The 24,218-nt window shown below is 43.9% G+C and overlaps 1 protein-coding gene across 2 annotated transcripts in view; it reads right to left on the bottom strand.

Moving 5' to 3' along the window:
* The window catches only part of tmem260 (transmembrane protein 260), a 72,719-nt gene extending 57,116 nt beyond the window's left edge, over positions 1 to 15,603 (bottom strand). For both annotated transcript variants that reach the window (XM_073026632.1, XM_073026634.1), the window contains exons 1-3: positions 15,425 to 15,603; positions 10,622 to 10,653; positions 8,678 to 8,829 (exon numbers count right to left, since the gene is read on the bottom strand). In XM_073026632.1, the coding sequence (XP_072882733.1) occupies positions 8,678 to 8,829; positions 10,622 to 10,653; positions 15,425 to 15,572 (332 nt within the window). In that variant the 5' untranslated portion in view covers positions 15,573 to 15,603. The remainder of the gene's footprint in view (positions 1 to 8,677; positions 8,830 to 10,621; positions 10,654 to 15,424) is intronic.
* Positions 15,604 to 24,218: the final 8,615 nt, after the last annotated feature.

The raw sequence follows: 24,218 nt of genomic DNA, 5'->3' as shown, positions 1-24,218 counted from the left end.
CATCTTGCCACCTATTCTCCCATCCCAAAAACAAACGATAAAAGTTCTCTAATATCACTGCAAGTTGCTCTCTATCTCCCCATCACAATTTATTGGTCTGCAGAATATCCATAGGATCCTTCCTTGATCTCACATGGATATCATCTTCTCCAAAAGTCAACTATCTTAACCAGTACCTCCTTTCCCTTTTCCTGGAGTTTTTTAAAACACATTTCCAGAAATAAAGATTGTACACCTATTCGTTTTTAAAAGGTATTTCAGTTATTGTTAATACATCATATTCCTATGAGTATTCATTGCTACAACTCCCTGAACTCTACGCACCTACACTTCAGAATCAGGTTTATCATCACCGGTATGTGACATGAAATTTGTTAACTTAGCAGCAGCAGTTCAATGCAATACATAATCTAGCAGAGAGAAAAAAAAGCATAATAATAATAAATAAACAAGTAAATCAATTATGTATATTGAATAGATTTTTTTTAAATGTGCAAAAATAGAAATACTGTATATTAAAAAAAGTGAGGTAGTGCCCAAAGCTTCAATATCCATTTAGGAATTGGATGGCAGAGGGGAAGAAGCTGTTCCTGAATCGCTGAGTGTGTGCCTTCAGGCTTCTGTACCTCCTACCTAACGGTAACAGTGAGAAAAGGGCATGCCCTGGGTGCTGGATGTCCTTAATAATGGGTGCTGCCTTTCTGAGACACCACTCACTGAAGATGTCCTGGGTACTTTGTAGGGTAATGCCCAAGATGGAGCTGACTAGATATACAACCTTCTGCAGCTTCTTTCGGTCCTGTGCAGTAGCCCCTCCCATACCAGACAATAATGCAGCCTGTCAGAATACGCTCATGGTACAACTATAGAAGTTTTTGAGTGTATTTGTTGACGTACCAAATCTCTTTAAACTCCTAATAAAGTATAGCCACTATTTTTAAAACTACATCTATATGTTGGGACCAGGTTAGATCCTCAAAGACCTTGACACCCAGGAACTTGAAGCTGCTCACTCTCTCCACTTCTGATCCCTCTATGAGGATTGGTATGTGTTTCTTCGTCTTACCCTTCCTGAAGTCCACAATCAGCTCTTTCATCTTACTGACGTTGAGTGCCAGGTTGTTACTGTGGCACCACTCCACTAGTTGGCTTATCTCACTCCAGTACGCCCTCTTGTCACCACCTGAGATTCTACCAACAATGGTTGTATCATCAGCAGGTTTACAGATGGTATTTGAGCTATGCCTAGCCACACAGTCATGTGTATATAGAGAGTAGAGCAGTGGGCTAAGCACACCCCCGAGATGTGCCAGCATTGATCGTCAGCGAGGAGGATATGTTATCACCAATCTGCACAGATTGTGGCTTTCTGGTTAGGATCCAATTGCAGAGGGAGGTACAGAGGCCCAGATTCGGCAACTTCTCAATCAGGATTGTGGGAATGATTGTATTAAATGCTGAGCTATAGTCAATGAACAGCATCCTGACGTAGGTGTTTGTGTTGTCCAGGTGGTCTAAAGCTGTGTGGAGAGCCATTGAGATTGCATCTGCCATTGACCTATTGTGGTAATAGGCAAATTGCAGTGGGTCCAGGTCCTTGCTGAGGCAGGAGTTCAGTCCAGTCATGACCAGCCTCTCAAAGCATTTCATCACTGTAGATGTGAGTGCTACTGGGTGATAGTCATTAAGGCAGCCCACATTATTCTTCTTAGGCATTGGTATAATTGTTGCCTTTTGAAGCAAGTGGGAATTTCTGCCCGTAACAGTGAGAGGTTGAAAATGTCCTTGAATACTCCCGCTAGTTGTTTGGCACAGGTTTTCAGAGCCTTACCAGGTACTCCATTGGGAACTTCTGCCTTGCGAGGGTTCACTCACTTTAAAGACAGTCTAACATCAGCCTCTGAGACGGAGATCACAGGGCCATCAGGTGCAGCAAGGATCTTCACAGTTATAGTTGTGTTCTCCCTTTCACTTAGAATCAATGAAAATTACAGGAAAATCGTTTTTCCAATCAAGTCCATGTTGGGTCAATTAATCTAGTTCCATTTCCTCCATTCTCACACAGCACTGGAATGTTTTCCCTTCAGCTACTTATCAGTGGCTTTTTGAACACTGTGATTTAACCTGCCTCTGATGATCACTTTACATATTCTTTGCTAAATAAAGGTCTTGTATTTCCATTTCTTTAGGCATCATTGATGAATATATATACCTGGAAGGAAGACTGTGTACAATACCTCTGGAATTTCCACCATTATGTTCCCCAGAAACCTGGCAGATATCCCATTTGGATAGAAATATTTATACATTTAAACCTGGTGTTTCTTCAACCTGTTTTAGTCCATTCAACATAACAATGACATTTTTATTTAGAAACTTGAGTATTCACTTAGCAGTTCAGTTGTGCTGCCTTCTTCTCACTTACATGCTTCTGATAGACGTTTGGATTATGCTCTGGACCCTGCAGGAGGCAAGTGCAGAAACTGCCAGGACCCTATCAGAGATTAGCCACAGGTAAGGTACCAGAGTATTGGAGGAGAGCCCACGTTGCTCCGCTGTTCGGAGAGTCTCTAAAAGTAGACCAGGAAATTATAGTCCTGACAAAGGGTTTCAACCCGAAACGTCGACTGTACTTCTTCCTGCCTGGCCTGCTACGTTCCACCAGCATTTTGTGTGTGTTCCAGGAAATTATAGGCCAGTGAGCCTGACATCAGCAGTGGGAAGGTCATTGGAAGGTATTCTAAGGGTCTGGATATATAAGAATTTGGATAGACATGGACTGATTAAGGATAGTCAGCATTGCTTTGTGCATGGTAGGTCACGTCTAACCAATCTTGCAGTTTTTCAAGGAAGTTAGCAGAAAGATGATGAAGGCAAGGCAGTGGACGTTGTCTACATGGACTTTAGTAAGGCATTTGACAAAGTCCTACATGGCAGGTTGGTCAAGAAGGTTCAATTGCTTGGCATTCAGGATGAGATAGTAAATTGTATTAGACATCAGCTTTGTGGGAGAAGCCAGAGAGTGGTAGCAGATGGTTGCCTCTCTGACTGGAGTCCTGTGACTAGTGGTGTGCCACACGGATTGGTGCTGAGTCCATAATGTGGTTAAATGGATGAGAAAATGATACCAAGATTCGAAGTGTAGAAGACAGCTCAATTTCAATGTTTAAGAGGAGTTTGGATAGGTACATGGATGGTAGGGGTGTAGAGGAGTCTAGTCCCAGAGCAGGTCAATGGGACTAGGCAATTTAAATGTTTCTGCATGGACTAGAAAGGTTGAAAGGTCTGTTTCTGTGCTGTACTTCTCTATGACTCCGTAAGACTGACAGGAAGTGTGAAGTATAATCCAAAAATCTATCAATCTATCTGATTAAGAAAACTTTCCGAGCATATTTGACGAATTCTATCTCATCGAGTCCTTTTACAGTATGGGAGTCCCAGTTAATACATGGAAAGGTAAAATCACCTACTATAACAATCTTACTTTTTGCAACAGTCTGCGACCTCTCTACAGATTTGTTCCTCTAAATCCCTCGGACTATTGGCTGGTCTGTAATATAGCCCCATTAACATGGTCATAACTTTCGTATTACTCCATTCCACCCACAATGCCTCACTAGACGAGTTCTCCAGTCTGTCCTGATCCAGCACTGCCATGACATTTCCCTGACTAGTAACACCAGCCCTTCTCCTTTAATTGCCCCCACTCTATTGCATCTAAAACAATGAAACCCTGGAATATTAAGCTGCCAGTCCTGCCTCTCCTACAATTATGTCTTACTAATGGCTACAATATAGAATTCCAGGTGTTGATCCATGCTGAGCTCATCTGCCTTTCCTAAGATGTTTCTTGCATTGAGATATGTGGAACTCAGGATATTAGTCATACCATGCTCAGCCTTTTGGTTCCTGACTTTGTCTGATATTTAACCAACATCCATCTCCACAACCTCTCCACTAACTGTTCTGGTTCTCTAGTTCCATTTATCTCACTTTTTTATTCCTATTTTTACTTCCTATTAGAACTTTCTATAAAAACATAACTACAGACTTTACTTATTTTTAGTCTCCACACCTGCAAAATTCTCTTATGTTTTGTTCTGCTGCTCTCCCTACACCTTGGTACGTTGCAGCCACAGTATACTAGTGACGTAGGGAGGAAATATGTATGGTGCACCGCATTCAACCAGGAAAGTGAAGGCTATTCCATGACATGCCTGAAAATACTTTGGAGAGTCACTTGCAGCCTCTGGCCTACTCTATTGTTACCATGGCTGAAAATACTTTGGAGAGTCACTTGCAGCCTCTGGCCTACTCTGACTATTGTTACCATGGCTGAAAATACTTCGGAGAGTCACTTGCAGCCTCTGGCCTACTCTGACTATTGTTACCATGGCGGAAAATACTTTGGAGAGTCACTTGCAGCCTCTGACTATTGTTACCATGGCGGAAAAGCAAACTGCAGTTACTACAAGTATGAAGTACAACCAAAAATGTTGTAGAAATCAAATAATGAGATAACCTGAGTCACGAGAGCCTGGAAACTGGAGCAACAAATAATCTACTCAGGAACTGTGGGTTGGGCAAGGGCACTGTCTGTGGCAGGAATCAAAACCCTGAGAAAATCTTTCTGGTGATCTTCTAAGTAAATACCCTGGTAACTCCTTCTTCTGCAACCCGTCCACCCTGCATCCCCCAAAGGAACTAGACGCGTCATTACAGCTATACCAGAAATGCAGTAAGCATTTTCCCCTCATCTCCAATCAAAGTGATCCAAGGCCTATAAAAGGTAAAGCACCAAACAGGATGCACATAATTAGAGATCCAAATCCCTAAGCACAAGACCAGTGGACAGGTATCAAAAGCAATTTGAAAATCTAAATGAACAATGGCCTCCATTTTCAGAAGATTGGACTGCAAAAAGAATAATGCAGAAGTTGTTTTAAAACCCATGTGTTGAGTCTGGACACTGCACCTAAGGAAGAATACACTGACCAAACTATTTTGTACCTTTGGTATGGCACATCATCCCAAGTGTCACTGGAACAAACTAAATAGTTGTAAAAGTGTTAAATGGTGGAGACGGGTCCCAAGGACCAGGCTTGCAATCCCTTTTCTTCAAAAGATCAAATCTGATCCTATTATCGTGTTTAAGACTATTAAAAAGATTTGATTGAGCAGAGAGAAATTATTTTCTTTGCAGGGAGGTTTGTTAGTGCTATTGGGGAGGGGTTAAACTAGATTTGTAGGGGGATGGGAATTGGAGTGTCAGAGCAGATAATGGAGCGGGGGTGAAAATAAATGATGTTAAAGGTTCATGCAAAGTCACAATTAGAAGGGTTGTGTGTGGTGGTAATAATCTTCTGAGGTGTGTCTATTTCAATGCAAGGAGTATTGTGGGGAAGGCTGACAAGCTGAGGGCATGGATTGACAAGTGGAATTATGGCATTGTAGCCATTAGTGAAACTTGGCTGCAGGAGGGGCAGGACTGGCAGCTTAATGTTCCAGGGTTCCGATGTTTCAGACATGATAGAGACAGAGGGATGAAGGGTGGGGGGGGGGGGGGTGGGTGGTGGCATTGCTAGTCAGGGAAAATGTTACAGCAGTGCTCAGGCAGGAGAGATTAGAGGGTTCGTCTACCGAGGCCATATGGGTGGAGCTAAGAAACAGGAAAGGTATGACCACATTAATGAGGTTGTATTATAGACCACCCAATTGTCAGCGAGAATTGGAGGAGCATATCTGCAGAGAGATAGCAGACAACTGCAGGAGACAGAAAGTTGTGATAGTAGGGGATTTTAATTTTCCACATATTGATTGGGACTCCCATACTGTTAAAGGTCTAGATGGGTTAGAGTCTGTAAAATGTGTCCAGAAAAGTTTTCTAAATCAATATATAGTGGTACCAACTAGAGAGGATGCAATATTAGATCTCTTATTAGGAAATGAGTTGGGACAGGTGACGGAAGTGTGTGTAGGGGAACACTTTGGTTTCAAGTGATCATAACACCATTAGTTTCAACTTGATCACAGATAAAGATAGATCTGGTCCTCGGGTTGAGGTTCTAAACTGGAAAAAGTCCAAATTTGAAGAAATAAGAAAGGATCTAAAAAGCGTGGATTGGGACAGATTGTTCTCTGGCAAGGATGTCATTGGTAAGTGGGAGGTCTTCAAAGGAGAAATTTTGAGGGTGCAGAGTTTGTATGTTCCTGTCAGGATTAAAGGCAAAGTGAATAAGGAACCTTGGTTCTCCAGGGATATTGGAACTCTGATAAAGAAGAGAGAGAAGTATGACATGTACAGGAAACAAGGAGCAAATAAGGTGCTTAAGGAGTATAAAAAGTGCAAGAAAATACTGAAGAAAGAAATCAGGAGGGCTAAAAGACATGAGATAGCTTTGGCAGTCAAGGGGAAGGATAATCCCAAGAGCTTCTACAGGTATATTAAGAACAAAAGGATAGTAAGGGATAAAATTGGTCCTCTTGAAGATCAGAGTAGTCGTCTATGTATGGAACCAAAAAAAATGGGGGAGATCTTAAATGGGTTTTTTGCATCTTTATTTACTAAGTAAACTGGCATGGAGTCAATGGAAATAAGGCAAACAAGTAGTGAGGTCATGGAACCTATATAGATTGAAGAGGAGGTGCTTGCTATCTTGAGGCAAATCAGAGTAGGTAAATCCCCAGGATCTGACAGGGTATTCCCTCAGACCTTGAAGGAGATGAGTGTTGAAATTGTGGGGGCCCTGGCAGATATATTTAAAATGTCGGTATCTACGGGTGAGGTGCCAGAGGATCGGAGGATAGCTCATGTTGTTCCGTTGTTTAAAAAAGGCTCTAAAAGTAATCCGGAAATTATAGGCCAGTAAGTTTGACGTTAGTAGTAGGTAAATTATTGGAAGGATACTAAGAGATAGGATCTACAAGTACTTAGATAGATAGGGACTTATTAGAGAGAGTCAACACAGCTTTGTGCGTGTTAGGTCATGGTTAGCAAATCTATTAGAGTTTTTCGAGGAGGTTACAAGGAAAGTGGATGAAGGGAAGGCAGTGGATGTTGTCTACATGGACTTCAGTAAGGCCTTTGACAAGGTCCCACATGGGAGGTTAGTTAGCAAGATTCAGTCGCTAGGTGTACATGGATGTACATGAGGTAGTAAATTGGATTAGACATTGGCTCAATGGGAGAAGTCAGAGTGGATCAGGTAAATTGGATCAGCAAATTTGCTAATGATACAAAGATTGGAGGTGTAGTGGACAGTGAGGAAGGTTTTCAAAACTTGCAGAGGGATTTGGACCAGCTGGAAAAATGGCAGATGGAGTTTAATACAGACAAGTGTGAGGTATTGCACTTTGAAAGGACAAACCAAGGTAGAACATACAAGGTAAATGGTAGGACACTGAGGAGTGCAGTAGAACAGAGGGATCTGGGAATACGGATACAAAATTCCCTAAAAGTGGCGTCACGGGTAGATAGGGTAGTAAAGAGAGCTTTTGGTACATTGGCCTTTATAAATCAAAGTATTGAGTGTAAGAGTTGGAATGTTATGGTGAGGTTCTATAAGGCATTGGTGAGGACGAATTTGGAGTATTGTGTGCAGTTTTGGTCACCGAATTACAGAAAGGATATTAATAAGGTTGAAAGAGTGCAGAGAAGGTTTATAAGGATGTTGCCGGGACTTGAGAAACTGAGTTACAGAGAAAGGTTGAATAGGTTAGGACTTTATTCCCTGGAACGTAGAATGAGGGGAGACCTGATAGAGGTATATAAAATTATGATGGGTATAGATAGAGTGAATGCAAGCAGGCTTTTTCCACTGAGGCTAGGGGAGAAAAAACCAGAGGACATGGGTTAAGGGTGAAGGGGAAAAAGTTTAAAGGGAACATTATGGGGGGCTTCTTCACACAGAGAGTGGTGGGAGTGTGGAATGAGCTGCCAGATGAAGTTGCAAATGCGGGCTCACTTTTAACATTTAAGAAAAACTTGGGCAGGTACATGGATGAGAGGTGTATGGAGGGATATGGCCCAGGTGCAGATCAGTGGGACTAGGCAGAAAAATGGTTCAGCACAGCCAAGAAGGGCCAAAAGGCCTGTTTCTGTGCTGTAATGTTCTATGGTTCTTTGATAATGGAGTCTCAATGATATTTTACTTTATACTTTACTTTATTGTCACCAAACAATTGAGCGTACAATCATCACATTGATATTTGATTCTGCGCTTCGCGCTCCCTGAAGTACAATGATCCATAGACGAGTCCAAAATTTGACATTAAAATTAGAACGAAACTATTCACAGTAAAGTCATAACCATGTTTCAGAACAAGTTTTCAAACAGTGAGTAATTTATCATTGCCCTTTGTAAATTGTGTAATCAAAGTTTTTATTCAGACCACAAAAATATTGCCATTTTATTGACAATTAAAGCTGTCAATAACTCAAGTTTTCCAGAAAAATTGTTTTTAATTGTGCAACATTCCAATACAATATTACATATGACAGTAAGTTTTACAGTTAAAGAGAATTAAGATGCAGATTGTCCATGATCTAACTAAACGGTGAACTAGGTTCAGAGAATGCAATGGAACATTCTTGTTGCTTTGTCACTCACAGTAGTCGAGTGGCATTGATGGCCCTGACAAAACATCCACAGATCCCCTGGTTCCTGCCTGGACTCACCTGCTAACTGCCTCAAAGAGCAGAGGTGCTGTAGCTGCCCCCAGCATTGCATTCAATACATTAACTCTGAAAGCAGGAGAGCCCATTGGGAGAATGGTCATAGCTAGCCTTGCCAGAAGAGTGAACAATGGATACCCAGGAGGATGTGCTACCTGCAACAAAGGGAAGACAGGAGGATGTGAAACCACTTGCAGTATTCATAATGTAAGAGACTGCATGTTCCCACCCTTCCTCTCACTCAGCAGTAGATATGGCACCGATCAACAGAAAGGAAATCTGGCAAATTATGGGATGCACAAAATGAAGCACCATTACATGATGCCAAGTACAATTGACTACAGCTGATGCACACCCCAGCATAACATAAACCCCTGTCCAACCTTATTCAGTTAGTGTGGAGAAACACTACTTCCCACCGGGACACAACTGCTTCTTCCCTTTCCTGCCTCTCCTCTTCTTACAACTTCAACAAATGGCTTCATTGGCCCTTACACAAACTTGCCACACTATCCAGCTACCATATAGTCCACTAACATGATTTCCTTACATTTTCCATTCTACCTTTCCCCAGTCACTGAAATCAATGTTCCAAGTCCCTCAATACTGACATCCAAAGGGACCTACATATCCCAGTACACAAATCAGGAAAACCTACCTACAGCTGTAGTGACCCGTGCCAAAGCTGTTTAAGCACATTTGTTCCTTACTATATGAGGATTTAAGTCTTACTGCTGTTACTTTGGGTCTTTGTGAGGCTGCATTTGGACTATGTTGTGCAATTTTAGTTTCCTTACCTAAGGAACTAAAAGGGGATACTTGCCGTACAGGAAATGCGGTAAAAAAAAATTCACAAGACTGATTACAGTGACACAGTTGATGGGAGAATGGAATGTTGGCAAGCATACGTGAAATGCAAGGTTACAAGGAAATAGGCATGGTAATAGAATTGTTTAGTGAGTGGGTGTAGATGAACCGAGTGGCTTCTTTCCCTGTTGTAAAGAAATAAAGATCAAGTCTGTCTAATCTCTAAAGTTTAGGAGTTGAGGTTCCCAACCTGGGGTCAATGGAAGTGTTGGTTAATGATAGGGGTCCATGGCACATATAAAAAAATTGGGAACCCTGGTTTAGGGGAATGAAAGGATGGCTCAGTGAAACTTGAATACACTTACTGAGCTCAACAGGCCAAATACAGGGAGGATATTTGGATGTGTAGGACCAGGGTTCAGAATCCAAACAACTGTATGACCAGGGGCTTGGCCATACAGGGCTGAGCTGAGAAGTAATTTCATCCCCCAGAAGGTGGTGAATATTGAGGGAGCTCTGGAGTTATTCAGTTTATCCAAAACAGATTTCTGGAATATTAATGGATTAGGAGATACAAGATCTGCCGGGACTTTAATGACTAGGACAAACTCAAAGGATCAAATGATCTACTCCTGTTCCTAGTTCTTATATAGGTTTGATAGTCAGCAGATAAAATCTTGGTCTGCTTTTTTAAAATCATGACTTAACCTAAACCAAAGCAGTAATCCTTCATATATGTAACACTGCTACCCTCCCAATAAATCCACAAGTTACTTTGTACACAATCTCCAGTCAGATTTTCATTATAACTAGACTCCTCAACACCAACTCAATATCCACTACCCAAGATACCACTCTCCACTGACCAAGGCCAGTCTCTGCCCACCCATTTGTTTGCACCCTCACCAACACCCCAATCTTGATTGCAAGACTGACCAATGCCCAAAACACACTCCTGCCAAAAACCTAGCTACCAGGTTGTCCATTGCTGCCAGAGGCAACTTGTAGCTTGTCATTATTCTGAAAAATCACATTTATAGTTGATTCATTACCCAGAAAAATCCCATCCAGCCCACACCAACAATTCAGCAAGATGAATCCCCAGATCAATCCACGAGTGTAAAACTGGCAGCCACTCACCCCCAGTTCACAGGCAGCCGTCAACAACTCACCTATAAAAAAAATGACAAAATTATTGACAAAATAGATCAAGAAAGAGACTCTTCCCTAGCCAACATCCAAAGAGGTCACCCCTCAATCTCTGTACCCCAGCCCTGCTACCTCTAACCAATTCCCATTACCATATGCACAAATCTTCAGCTCTCTCCCTTCCCTTGCCACCATCCTCCCTTCATTTCGCATTCCTTTCAATCCAGAAGCCTCCCTCATCCTCTCAGCTAACTCAACTCCCTTCTTTGTAAGAATGTAATAAACAAGGACAATGGTAGACCAATGTGCCCCACAAGCCTGTTCCCTTGTTCGTTAATCTTGGCCTCAATACCACTTTCCAGCTCTCTCTCTCTCTCACCCTCAACACCCTTGTATTTTAAATGCTTGGTTATCTTTGCATTGGATACTGCATGGTAACAGCTCTTTCAGCCCACCAGGATTGTAATGACCATCAAATATCTAATTTATATTAATTCTATATTCCCTCTCTTCCTTCCAACCTGTAGATTTTATCACCCACATACACTGAGGAAAGTTACAGTGACCAATTAACTTACCAACCCACACACCTTTTGGAAATGGGAAATAAAAAAACAGAAACCCACACTGTCACAGGGAGAAAGTGACATTAAGATGGTGCCAGTGAATCACAGTAACGAGTTGCAAGCTGCTTATTAAACTTCTAAATATAGCTCTTCTGAAACACTCACTGCAAACTGCGCCTGTAATTTCCCTTTAAGCAACATACTTTTGAACAATCTTAATGAACTAGTAATTTCACGATTTTCTCAAGGACCCAGTGGACATAACTCTCAAGTTTGCAGGTACGACACCTTTAAGTAGATGAAGGTATGTCGCCATGGCTTCAAGAGAGGGAGGCGGAAGGACTCCCAACACAAACTGAAATGAAGTTCCTCTACCCAGCATCTGGTTAGCAAATGTACAGTCACTGGAGAACAAGACTGTGGACCTAAGGGCAAGATTGCTGTATCAGAGGGAAAGGGGATATTGCTGCATTCCTTGTTTCAGGGACCTTGCTCACTCGATACACGCCAGATGTGTTGGTAAGACCTGGATACACGGGATGGACTGAACAGCTGATTTGGAGAATGAAAAAGGTTGGCATCCGTGTTTCATGATAAACTCTTCGTGGTGCTCGGTTGTGCCAGTTTTGTCGTACTCTTGTTCCTCTGGCCCAGAGTATCTAATGGTTAAATGCTGACTGTTTTACCTACCAAGAGATTTCCTCCATGATCCTGACCACAGGTTCACAACTTTAAACTCCTCGGTGTAATCCTTTCAGAGGATATGTCCTAGGCCCAGTACAAAAGTGTAATAATGAAGAAAGCATGCCAGCATCTCTATGTGCTTAGAAATTTGCAAAGATCTGGCATGACATCTAAAACTTTGACAAACTTCTATAGGTGTGCAGTGGAGAGTATATTCAGTGGTTGCATCACAGCCTAGTATGGAAACACCAATGCCCTTGAACAGAAAATCTTACAAAAAGTAGTGTTATGGTCCAGTCCGTCATGGGTAAAGCCCTCCCCACCACTGAGCACATCTGCACAGAGTGCTGTTGTAGGAACACAGCATCAAAGACCCCCATCACCCAGGCCACCCTCTCTTCTCACTACTGTCTTCAGGAAGAATGTACAGGAGCTTCAGAAGCCACAACAATAGATTCAGGAACAGTTATTACCCCTCACCATCAGGCTTTGAACCAAAGGGGATTATGCCACTCACCCCAGTTCCCACACCCTATAGACTCACTTTTAAGGACACTTCATCTCATACTCTGCATATTTATTGCTTATTTATCTTTTTTTCTCTCTTTTGTATTCGTAGATGGTTCTTTTTTTCACACATTGGTTGTTTGCCCATCTTGTAGGGTGCAGTCTTCCATTGATTGTATTGTGTTTCTCAAATTTACTGTGTATGCCCACAAGGTAACAAATCTTAGGGTTGTATATGGGCAACATAAGTACTTTTATTTAAAAAAAAATTACACAAAGTTTGAACTGTTGAAATTCCATGAACAGAGTGCTGAAGGTCAGAGTGGAATCCTGGTTTCTGACGCAATGAGGAGCAGGTTTCAGGTTGCATCACTCAGCCAAAGTCTCACAACCCTTACAGAAAAATCATAACTGGGCAAATGCTTATTTTGAAACAATATCTCCCTCCCATGAGCTAGAAAACCCCACCAATGAAATTACCTGAAGTACCTACTGCATCAGCATGTCTCAGAATTGTGTGTTTCATTATGATAGAAATATCAAATAAGTAGGATGTCTCCATACCACATTCCCACACTACCCCCACCCTACAAGATTACTTTATATTCACTAGAATGTTTGCTTGATTCATTTCCTTACAGCAGCCAGGTGAACCTTCATCCTTGCAAAGGCCAAACCTGCGCCCAGTACTCAAGGTACCATCTCAACAGCTCTTTCAACTCAAGTTAAAGTTTCCTTACCTTACACCCCATTGCCCTTACAATAAAGGGCAAGATTCAAAGTTCCAAGTACAAAACAAAGGAGCTGGTTGTGGACTACAGGAGGAATGGAGACAGGCTCACCCCTGTTGACGTCAATGGATTTGGGGTTGAGAGGGTGAACAACTTTAAGTTCCTCGGCTTACACATCACCGAGGTCTGTACACGTCGGCTGTGTGGTGAAAAAAGCACAACAGCACCTATTTCACCTCAGATGGTTGAAGTAGTTTGGCATGAGTCCCCAAATCCCAACGACTTTCTACAAGGGCATAATTGTAAGCATCCTGACCGGCTATATCATTGTATAGTATGGGAACTGTACTTCCTTCAGTCACAGGGCTATGCAGAGAGTGGTGCAGACAGCCCAGCACATCTGTGGATATGAACTTCCCATTATTTAGCATATTTACAGCGACAGGTGTGTAAAAAGGGCCCGAAGGACCACTGGGGACCCGTGTCACCCCAACCACAAACTGTTCCAGCTGCTACCATCCAGGAAACTGTACTGCAGCATAAAAGCCTGGACCAACAGCTTCTTCCACCAGGTTATCAGGCTGATTAATTCACTCTGACACAATCGTATTTCTAAGCTATATTGTCTGTTCTATTGTACATCTTTCTGTACATACTATTTATTACAAATTACTATAATTTGCACATTCAGATGGAGATGTAACAAAGATTTTTACTCTTCACGTATGTGAAGGATGTAAGAAATAAAGTTAATCCAATATTATCAATTTTGTGTTATAACAGTGGAGAGTGCTGCAGGATTGGACAAGAAGCTGGCAGATGAAGTCTGATGGAGAAGAAGAAATTAAGAATGAAAAAGTAAATTTCCTGGAACTACAACATGTGATACCTAGGTATCTGAAGGACATAGTGCCTGAAGTATTTATAATGTAGGTACATGAGGAAATTGAGAAGGGTGATGGATAGAATGGAGTGCTTGGCCCTTGCTTGGAGGAAATTTGTATGCATACTTTATGCAACCTTGAGATTCATCTCCTTACAGGCACCCACAGATTGAGAAGCCCAATGGAACCCATTAAAACAAAAGGCAGCAAACACCCAGAGTGCAGAAAGAAAGAAACAACCCGTGCACACAGTAAAGGTAAGCGAACAGCATTCAGAACTGAAGTTCATGAAGGTGAGTCCACAGCCCATTCAGAAATCACAGGCCACAACCTCAGCTGAGCTCAGAGACGAGAAAACCTTGTGGGGTAGCGACCTGATCTCCCGGCCCGACACCCTGACCTTTCAATCTGGCCCATTGCTCAAATTATTCAAACGTTGGCCGTTTTTTACACTTAAAACCAGACCCTGCCGCTTCAATATGCTCTTGGGCCGGAATCCTGCTGTCCCATTTCAACTCGAACCGAACCTTTCCAGTTCAGCTTGGTGCTTAGATAGATCACACGTCATCACTGTTGAGCCTGGGCTTTGTCTCACCTCTGCAGCATCAAATTACCTGTACGTCTGCTCCAACAACGGCAACACACTCCATTCCATCCATCACCCTTCTCAATTTCCTCATGTACCTACATTATACAATACCTCAGGCACTATGTCCTTCAAATACCTAGATATCACATGTTGTACTCTCACTATATTTCAATCATAATTTACTTTTTCATTCTTAATTTCTTCTTCTCCATCAGCCAGCTTCTTGTCCAATCCTTCAGCATTCTTCACTGTTGTAACACAAGATTCGGCACTCTTACAGTTTTCCCTTGTACTGCCTCAAAGAACGTATTTCTGAAATGATCAACTTGGACGACTTGCAAAACCAAGTCTACCATTGTACCCTAGTGCAGGAGACAACAATAAACCGTATCAATCTCTTTATATGCTCTGTTTCCACTTCCTAAATCCACAATCCATCTACTTTACCTTTGTATTAACTACAGTACATCAGTTCTTTCAGTTATACTTTATACAACTGCCTATCCAACACTGATCCCTGCAACACCCTCAATAAATCTATCACAGTACCCTTCCAACAAACCCTCCAGATTCTCTTAAACTCTCACACCCTCACCCTCCCTGTATCTGAATCCCTTTCTTCTCCCCCCCCACCAACACTCTGTCCCCCCACCACCACCCATCGCTCCCCCTCCCCCTCCCCCACCATCCAGCACACCCCTCACCCTCCATCGCCACCCATCGCTCCCCCTCCGCTCCCCCTCCATCGCCACCCATCGCTCCCCTCACCCTCCCCTCCATCGCCACCCATCGCTCCCCCTCCCCTCACCCTCCCTCAGCCCGCCGACACTGACCGGAGTCGCCGCCCGGCACCGCACGGTGCAGTGTTTGCAGGTACACAGAAGCCACGAAGACGAAGAGCAGCGCGGCGGGACCCGACGGCAGCCAGTGCCGGGAGGGAAGGGAAGAACCCTCGGGCCTCCCGTTTCCAGGGAAGCCCATCACTGAGCCCAGCCCCGTCCCGTCCCGTCCCGTCCCGCACAGCATTCTGGGAGTGTCGGCATAAAATCCTTTAAAGGGGAGGGTGTTGCCTGCCGGGGACGGCAGGTAGGGGTGAGGGGTGAGGGTGTTGCCTGCCGGGGACGGCAGGTGAGGGGGAGGGGGAGGGGTGAGGGTGAGGGGGAGGGGGAGGGTGAGGGTGTTGCCTGCCGGGGACGGCGGGTGAGGGGTGAGGGGGAGGGTGAGGGTGAGGGTGTTGCCTGCCGGGGACGGCAGGTGAGGGGGAGGGGTGAGGGTGTTGCCTGCCGGGGACGGCAGGTGAGGGTGAGGGTGTTGCCTGCCGGGGACGGCAGGTGAGGGTGAGGGGTGAGGGTGTTGCCTGCCGGGGACGGCAGGTAGGGGTGAGGGGTGAGGGTGTTGCCTGCCGGGGACGGCAGGTGAGGGGGAGGGGTGAGGGTGTTGCCTGCCGGGGACGGCAGGTGAGGGTGAGGGTGTTGCCTGCCGGGGACGGCAGGTGAGGGTGAGGGGTGAGGGTGTTGCCTGCCGGGGACGGCAGGTGAGGGTGAGGGTGAGGGTGTTGCCTGCCGGGGACGGCAGGTGAGGGGTGAGGGGGAGGGTGAGGGTGAGGGTGTTGCCTGCCGGGGACGGCAGGTGAGGGTGAGGGGTGAGGGGGAGGGTGAGGGTGTTGCCTGCCGGGGACGGCAGGTGAGGGTGAGGGGTGAGGGGGAGGGGGAGGGTGAGGGTGTTGCCTGCCGGGGACGGCGGGTGAGGGTGTTGCCTGCCGGGGACGGCAGGTGAGGGTGAGGGTGAGGGGGAGGGTGAGGGTGAGGGGGAGGGTGAGGGTGAGGGTGTTGCCTGCCGGGGACGGCAGGTGAGGGTGAGGGTGAGGGGTGAGGGGGTTGCCTGCCGGGGACGGCAGGTGAGGGTGAGGATGAGGGGTGAGGGGGAGGGGGAGGGTGAGGGTGTTGCCTGCCGGGGACGGCAGGTGAAGGGTGAGGGGGAGGGGGAGGGTGAGGGTGTTGCCTGCCGGGGACGGCAGGTGGTGAGGGGGAGGGGGAGGTGAGGGTGAGGGGTAGCGGTAGCGTGAGGGGTAGGGTGAGGGGTAGGGGTAGGTTGAGAGTATGCGGGCAGTGGGCGAATCAGCCCTCTTGTGCTTCTTGATCTCGTCACTTGAGATTCAGTATCACAGAACCCTGCCACTTTGATCTGGCCCACGCTGACATAAAACATCGGGTTTGTGGGGGTGTGGCCCGGGTTAATCGGGGTGCTCCTTGGGTCAGTGGGGGTGGGTGTCCCCTTGGACCTTAGATTAGGTTTGAGGGTAGGGCAGGTGGAGGGTTAGAATTGATGATAGGTGGTAAGGGAGGGTGATGGATAGGGTTGAGGACAGGGGTGAATACTGCCGTGTGTTCCAGTGCTTCCAGGTCTCAGGCTCGGCAGGTCAAGCTTTGGGGAGAAACCGAATGAACGCAAAGAATAAGAGCAGGTGTCCATTCAGCCCTTCACTGCTATGAATGACCTTCCGGCATTAACTCCATATCCAAACGCGTTGGGGGGGGGGGGGGGGGTTAGGGACCGGGGCTTGCTTTGTTATTGTTGTTCTATCACTTGTTGTGTTCTCTGTTCTGCCAAGCAATGTGAGCATGCTCTGTTGGCACCTGAAGATGTGGTAACACTCACAGGCTGCCCCTGGCACACCCTTAGGCGTGCTGGTTAAAGCAAACAACACATCAGGGTCAGGGTACATGTGAAAAATGAATTGGACTCTGAATCTGTGCAGAAAGCTGATGGCAGATGAGAAGAAGCTGTTCCTTAAACACTGTGGGTCTTCAAGACCCTGTTGGTAGATCATGTCCCACGTGGTGAGAGTCCTTAATGATGGAGACTGTCTTCTGGAAGATGTCCCCAATGGTGGGGAGGGTTGCACTTGTGATGGAGCTGACTCAATCTACAAACCTCTGCAGCCTCTTTTGATCGTGTGCATTGAGCCTCTGCATTGATCAGTATGCTCTCCACCACACATCGGTATCTTTTGTTTATTTGCAAATTAAACTTCATTCATAAATAATATACAGAACTGTAACCAATAATACAGAAGCAGCAAAGCATAGCTTTTCTTACAGTCAGTGTCCTCCAGTCTATACATTAATAATGTTACCAAATCTATTCATTTGTAATGTTAGTACGGCATATCCTATATAAATTGACCCCTTTGTGTTGTCTTTGAACAATACATACTTTGAGGTTTGGAGAGGCTTTTCAACAAGTCCCAGTGCCTCAGTGTCCAGTAGAGGCTGGATCTTGGACTGCAGTCTCCCCCAAAATGAAGGGGAAAGACTGCTTCAGCGTGTCATAGAAAACCTACAGCACAATACAGGCCATTCAGCCCACAAAGCTGTGCTGAACATGTCCTGATCTTAGATATTACCTAGAGATATCCATAGCCCTCTATTTTTCTGAGCTCCATGTACCTGTCCAGGAGTCTCTTAAAAGACCCTATCGTATCCACTGTTGCCAGCAGCCCATTCCACGCACTCACTGCTCTCTGTATGAAAAAAAACTTACCCCTGACATCTCCTCTGTAACACCTACCAAGCACCTTAAAACTATGCCCTCTCGTGTTAGCTATTTCAGCCCTGGGACAAAGCCTCTGACTATCCACATGATCAATGCCTCTCATCATCTTATACACCTCTATCAGGTCACCTCTCATCCTCTGTCGCTCCAAGGAAATAAGGCCAAGTTTACTCGTAAGGCATTGCTCCCCAATCTAGCCAACATCCTTGTAAATCTCTGCACCCTTTCTATGGTTTCCACATCCTTCCTATAGTGAGGTGACCAGAATTGAGCACAGTTCTCCAAGTGGGGTCTGACCAGGATCCTATATAGCTGCAACATTACCTCTCAGCTCCTAAACTCAATCCCACAATTGATGAAGGCCAATACATTGTATGCTTTCTTAACCACAGAGTCAACCTGCACAGCACGTACTCCTGCAGCCATGGATGTGCCAGTTGTCAGTGTTTCCTTATGGGTATCTCATTGTGTTGGAAATCCAGTACGTTTCATGAGTCCCCTGTTACCCAGCTGCTCAGGATAAATTTCGACATGAACCCTTATCCCCTTTTCCAGATTTTCTTCACCCTCCAAGCAGCTCAGCTTTATCTAACAAACCTTTGCACATTCTCTCTAAGAGCACCAAGACTCCTTGTGCTATTCAGCCTCTCTTAGTCTTTGCCCCATCAAAGACTTTGTTTCTCCACCTCTGATAATACACAGATAATAGTGGCAATTGAACTACTGCTTGTCCCAGTGATTGTTGATGGTTTTTATATAGCAGGTGTCTATAGAACCACTGGCCCCCATAAGTCACCTGAGTGCGGAAGAGATGTTTCCAATCAGTGTGTTGTCCCCGTGTGGTTCATTTCATGATCTATAATTGAAAGTTCTGGCATGACCCAGAGCAGACCAGTGAAATTGTCCATTGGCTTGTTTCAATTGTGAGATTGAAGTTTCCATTTTTACGTCAATTATTAAGCTTTCCTAATTACTGATGACTGTGATATCATTATTGTACTTTTGCACGTACTGATTACTGGGATCCTCAATGTACTAATTACTCTGGTGAGTCCTGTTTGAGTCCTCAGATGTATTGAATACAGTGCTCTCTTTGTGTTCCAAACTCTCTGTACTTCATGCACTAACTACAATGATCTTTTGTGCACTGATTACTGAGATCTCCCAGCTGATGGTTAGACTAATCACCCATATATTAATAATTCTTATCTCCCATGTAGTTTATTGAATTCACGTATAGCTTTCACAGTAATTTCCCATGTAATGATTTCTGTGCTCTCGCACGTTCATCTTCTATGAATATTGAATATCATGGGCTGCCATCTACAGATATAACCATATAACAATTACAGCACGGAAACAGGCCATCTCGGCCCTTCTAGTCCGTGCCGAACGCTTACTCTCACCTAGTCCCACTGACCCGCTGTGGTAAACTATCTGGACTCGCCCCTCTGCTGACAGCTCCTGTGGCTCCTCCCACAGACCCCTGTATAAAGGCAATTGGGGTGCTGCTCCTCCCTCAGTCTTCGACATGTTGTGCTCCCTTTTCGCTGTTAATTAAAGCCTATCGTTCACTTCCAGTCTCCTAGAGTTATTGATGGTGCATCACCCGCACTCAGCCCATAACCCTCCATTCCTTTCCTGTCCATATACCTATCCAATTTTACTTTAAATGACAATACCGAATCTGCCTCTACCACTTCTACTGGAAGCTCGTTCCACACAGCTACCACTCTCTGAGTAAAGAAATTCCCCCTCGTGTCACCCCTAAACTTTTGCCCCCTAACTCTCAATTCATGTTCTCTTGTTTGAATCTCCCCTACTCTCAATGGAAAAAGCCTATCCACATCAACTCTATCTATCCCCCTCATAATTTTAAATACCTCTATCAAGTCCCCCCTCAACCTTCTACGCTCCAAAGAATAAAGACCTAACTTGTTCAATCTTTCCCTGTAACTTAGGTGCTGAAACCCAGGTAACATTCTAGTAAATCTTCTCTGTACTCTCTCTATTTTGTTGACATCTTTCCTGTAATTTGGTGACCAGAACTGTACACAATACTCCAAATTCGGCCTTACCAATGCCTTGTACAATTTTAACATTACATCCCAACTCCTATACTCAATGCTCTGATTTATAAAGGCCAGCATACCAAAAGCTTTCTTCACCATCCTATCCACATGAGATTCCACCTTCAGGGAACTATGCACCATTATTCCTAGATCACTCTGTTCTACTGCATTCCTCAATGCCCTACCATTTACCATGTATGTCCTATTTTGATTAGTCCTACCAAAATGTAGCACCTCACACTTATCAGCATTAAACTCCATCTGCCATCGTTCAGCCCACTCTTCTAACTGGCCTAAATCTCTCTGCAAGCTTTCAAAACCTACTTCATTATCCACAACGCCACCTACCTTAGTATCATCTGCATACTTACTAATCCAATTTACCACCCCATCATCCAGATCATTAATGTATCTGACAAACAACATTGGACCCAGTACAGATCCCTGAGGCACACCACTAGTCATTGGCCTCCAACCTGACAAACAGTTATCTACCACTACTCTCTGGCATCTCCCATCCAGCCACTGTTGAATCCATTTTACTACTTCAATATTAATACCTAACGATTGAACCTTCCTAACTAACCTTCTGTGCAGAACCTTGTCAAAGGCCTTACTGAAGTCCATATAGACAACATTCACTGCTTTACCCTCGTCAACCTTCCTTGTAACCTCTGCAAAAAATTCAATAAGATTTGTCAAACATGACCTTCCACGCACAAATCCATGTTGACTGTTCCTAATCAGACCCTGTCTATCCAGATAATTATATATACCATCTCTAAGAATACTTTCCATTAATTTACCCACCACTGACGTCAAAGTGACAGGCCTATAATTGCTAGGTTTACTCTTAGAACCCTTTTTAAACAATGGAACCACATGAGTAATTAGCCAATCCTCCGGCACCATCCCCGTTTCTAATGACATTTGAAATATTTCTGTCAGAGCCCCTGCTATTTCTACACTAACCTCCCTCAAGGTCCTAGGGAATATCCTGTCAGGACATGGAGATTTATCCACTTTTATATTCCTTAAAAGCACCAGTACTTCTTCCTCTTTAATCATAATAGTTTCCACAACTTCCCTACTTGTTTCCCTTACCTTATACAATTCAATATCCTTCTCCTTAGTGAATACCGAAGAAAAGAAATTGTTCAAAATCTCCCCCATCTCTTTCAGCTCCACACATAGCTATCCACTCTGATTCTCTAAGGGACCAATTTTATCCCTCACTATCCTTTTGCTATTAATATAGCTGTAGAAACCCTTTGGATTTACTTTCACCTTACTTGCCAAAGTAACCTCTTATCTTCTTTTAGCTTTTCTAATTTCTTTCTTAAGATTCTTCTTAAATTCTTTATATTCCTCGAACATCTCATTTACTCCATGCTGCCTATATTTATTGTAGATATCTCTCTTCTTCCTAACCAAGTTTCCAATATTCCTTGAAAACCATGGCTCTCTCAAATTTTTAACCTTTCCTTTCAACCTAACAGGAACATAAAGATTCTGTACCCTTAAAATTTCACCTTTAAATGACCGCCATTTCTCTAGTACATCCTTCCCATAAAACAAATTGTCCCAATCCACTCCTTCTAAATCCTTTCGCATCTCCTCAAAGTTAGCCTTTCTCCAATCAAAAATCTCAACCTTGGGTCCAGTCCTATCCTTCTCCATAATTATATTGAAACTAATGGCATTGTGATCACTGGACCCGAATTATTTCGGGTCCAGTGATTTGGGGCGAGAGATAATTCTGATCTCTCATGCAATTGGTGATTCTCCATGCACTGATCACTAAAATCTCCTGATAGTTGATTTAAAAGTCTCCCACAAAATATTGGCCTATGTGACTCTCAGCAACGTAGTTATTACAGCCGCTGCCCCACGGCTCCTGCAGCCTGGATTTAATCCCGACCTCCTGTCTGTGCATCAGACGACTTCACTCACCTCAACTCTGACCTGATTCTACAACCTATGCACTCATTTCAATTCTACTTCCCATTTCTATTCCCATTCTAACATGTCAGTCCATGGCCTCCTCTACTGTTGTGATGAGGCTACACTCAGGTTGGAGTACCTGATTCTACAACCTATGCACACTCACCTTCAAGGACTGGTGTTCTCAGTCTTGTTTATTTACTCAGTATCAGTTTTGTTTGTAGTTGTACAGTTTGTCTTCTGCACATTACAGTAGTTGCTTTGTGTGTGGTTTCTCATTGATTCCATTCTATTTCATCGTTGTACTGTGAATGCCCACTAGAAAACAAATCTCGGAGTAGTATATGATTATATATACATACTATGATATAAATTTACTTTTAATTTTGAACTTTTAAGTTTGCATGTTCTTCCTGTGACTGTCTGATGTGGTTTAGTGGGTTAGCTGCTGTAAAATGGCCCTGATGTGTAAGTAAGCATCGAGTCTGGTGGGAAAGAGAGTTGATGGAATGAATGTGGGTGAAAAAACAGGATTAGCACAAGCTGAGTGTAAGTGGGCATCGGGACTATGGCTGAAGGCACTGGTGAACATGGCAAGTCTTCACTCATTACAACAAGTATCCATTCTCTTGGTTGTCCTCTGTGCAGCATCTGCCAAACTCAAAGCACATCAGGGCAGCCCAGTGGTGAAACATTTAGTGTATAGTTAGGGTTAGTGAGTGTAATGGTTAGGGTTAGTGAGAGTAATGGTTAGGGTTAGTAAGTGTATAGTTAGGGTTAGTGAGAGTAATGGTTAAGGTTAGTGAGTGTAATGGTTAGGGTTAGTGAGAGTAATGGTTAGGGTTAGTGAGAGTAATGGTTAAGGTTAGTGAGTGTAATGGTTAGGGTTAGTGAGAGTAATGGTTAGGGTTAGTGAGAGTAATGGTTAAGGTTAGTGAGTGTAATGGTTAAGGTTAGTGAGAGTAACGGTTAGGGTTAGTGAGTGTAATGGTTAGGGTTAGTGACTGTATAGTTAGGGTTAGTGAGTGTAATGGTTAGGGTTAGTGAGAGTAACGGTTAGGGTTAGTGAGTGTAATGGTTAGGTTTAGTGAGTGTAATGTTTAGGGTTAGTGAGTTGCATGCTTGCTATAGGGTTAGGGTTAGTGAGTGTAATGGTTAGGTTTAGTGAGTGTAATGTTTAGGGTTAGTGAGTTGCATGCTTGCTATAGGGTTAGGGTTAGGGTTAGGGTTAGGGTTAGTGAGTTGCGTGCTTGCTATATTAATGCCAGAAGCATAGCAAGCTGCTCAGCACAATCCTTGCTGATTTGATTCAACAGAAATGACACATTTCACAGTATGTTTTGACGTACATGTGACAAATAAAGCTAATCTTTATCTTTTGATTTTTATACTCTCAAGATCAAAGGTAACTAGTGATTCAACACAATTTCTATAGTTACAAAAACATTGCTTACTTCAATATTTTGCGTCTGACAAATGACATATTTACAGTAACTGTCAGTGAAGGTGCAAACACCTTTGTTGGTCCCTACTGCCAACAAGTGAAAATCCATAATTCTACGTTGGACGATATTTCCCTCACCTTGCACAAATGTCATTGTTTAATGTTGTTATGTTATCTTTGTTTATCGTGTCTTGCAAGTCATGTACATCTTATGTTAATTTATGTTTGTAATGTACTGCACTGCTGAAAAAAGATTAATTTTCTTGACATTTGTACCCTGGGAATGTACATACAGTGGTCACTTCATCATATATGTCCTGTACCTAATAAATTGGCCATTGGTTTGACTGGTTTGACTGGCTGTGTGTTCAGAGATGCTCTTCTGCACACCACTGTTGTAACATGTGGTTATTTGAGTTATTGTCGTCTTCCTGTCAGCTTGAACCAGTCTGGCCATTCTCCTCTGACCTCTCTCATTGACAAGTTGTTTTTACTGGATGTTTTCTTTCTGTTTTTGCACCATTGCCAACCTTACAGCATGAACCTGCTCTGACCGACACCCCCTATCAACCATGTGGGCTCTGCACCCTCTCTGGCCATCCAGGTGTACGA

This window comes from Hemitrygon akajei, chromosome 22 (assembly GCF_048418815.1).
Source record: "Hemitrygon akajei chromosome 22, sHemAka1.3, whole genome shotgun sequence".
Taxonomy (NCBI): domain Eukaryota; kingdom Metazoa; phylum Chordata; class Chondrichthyes; order Myliobatiformes; family Dasyatidae; genus Hemitrygon; species Hemitrygon akajei.
This window is presented reverse-complemented; position numbering and strand designations above follow the sequence as displayed.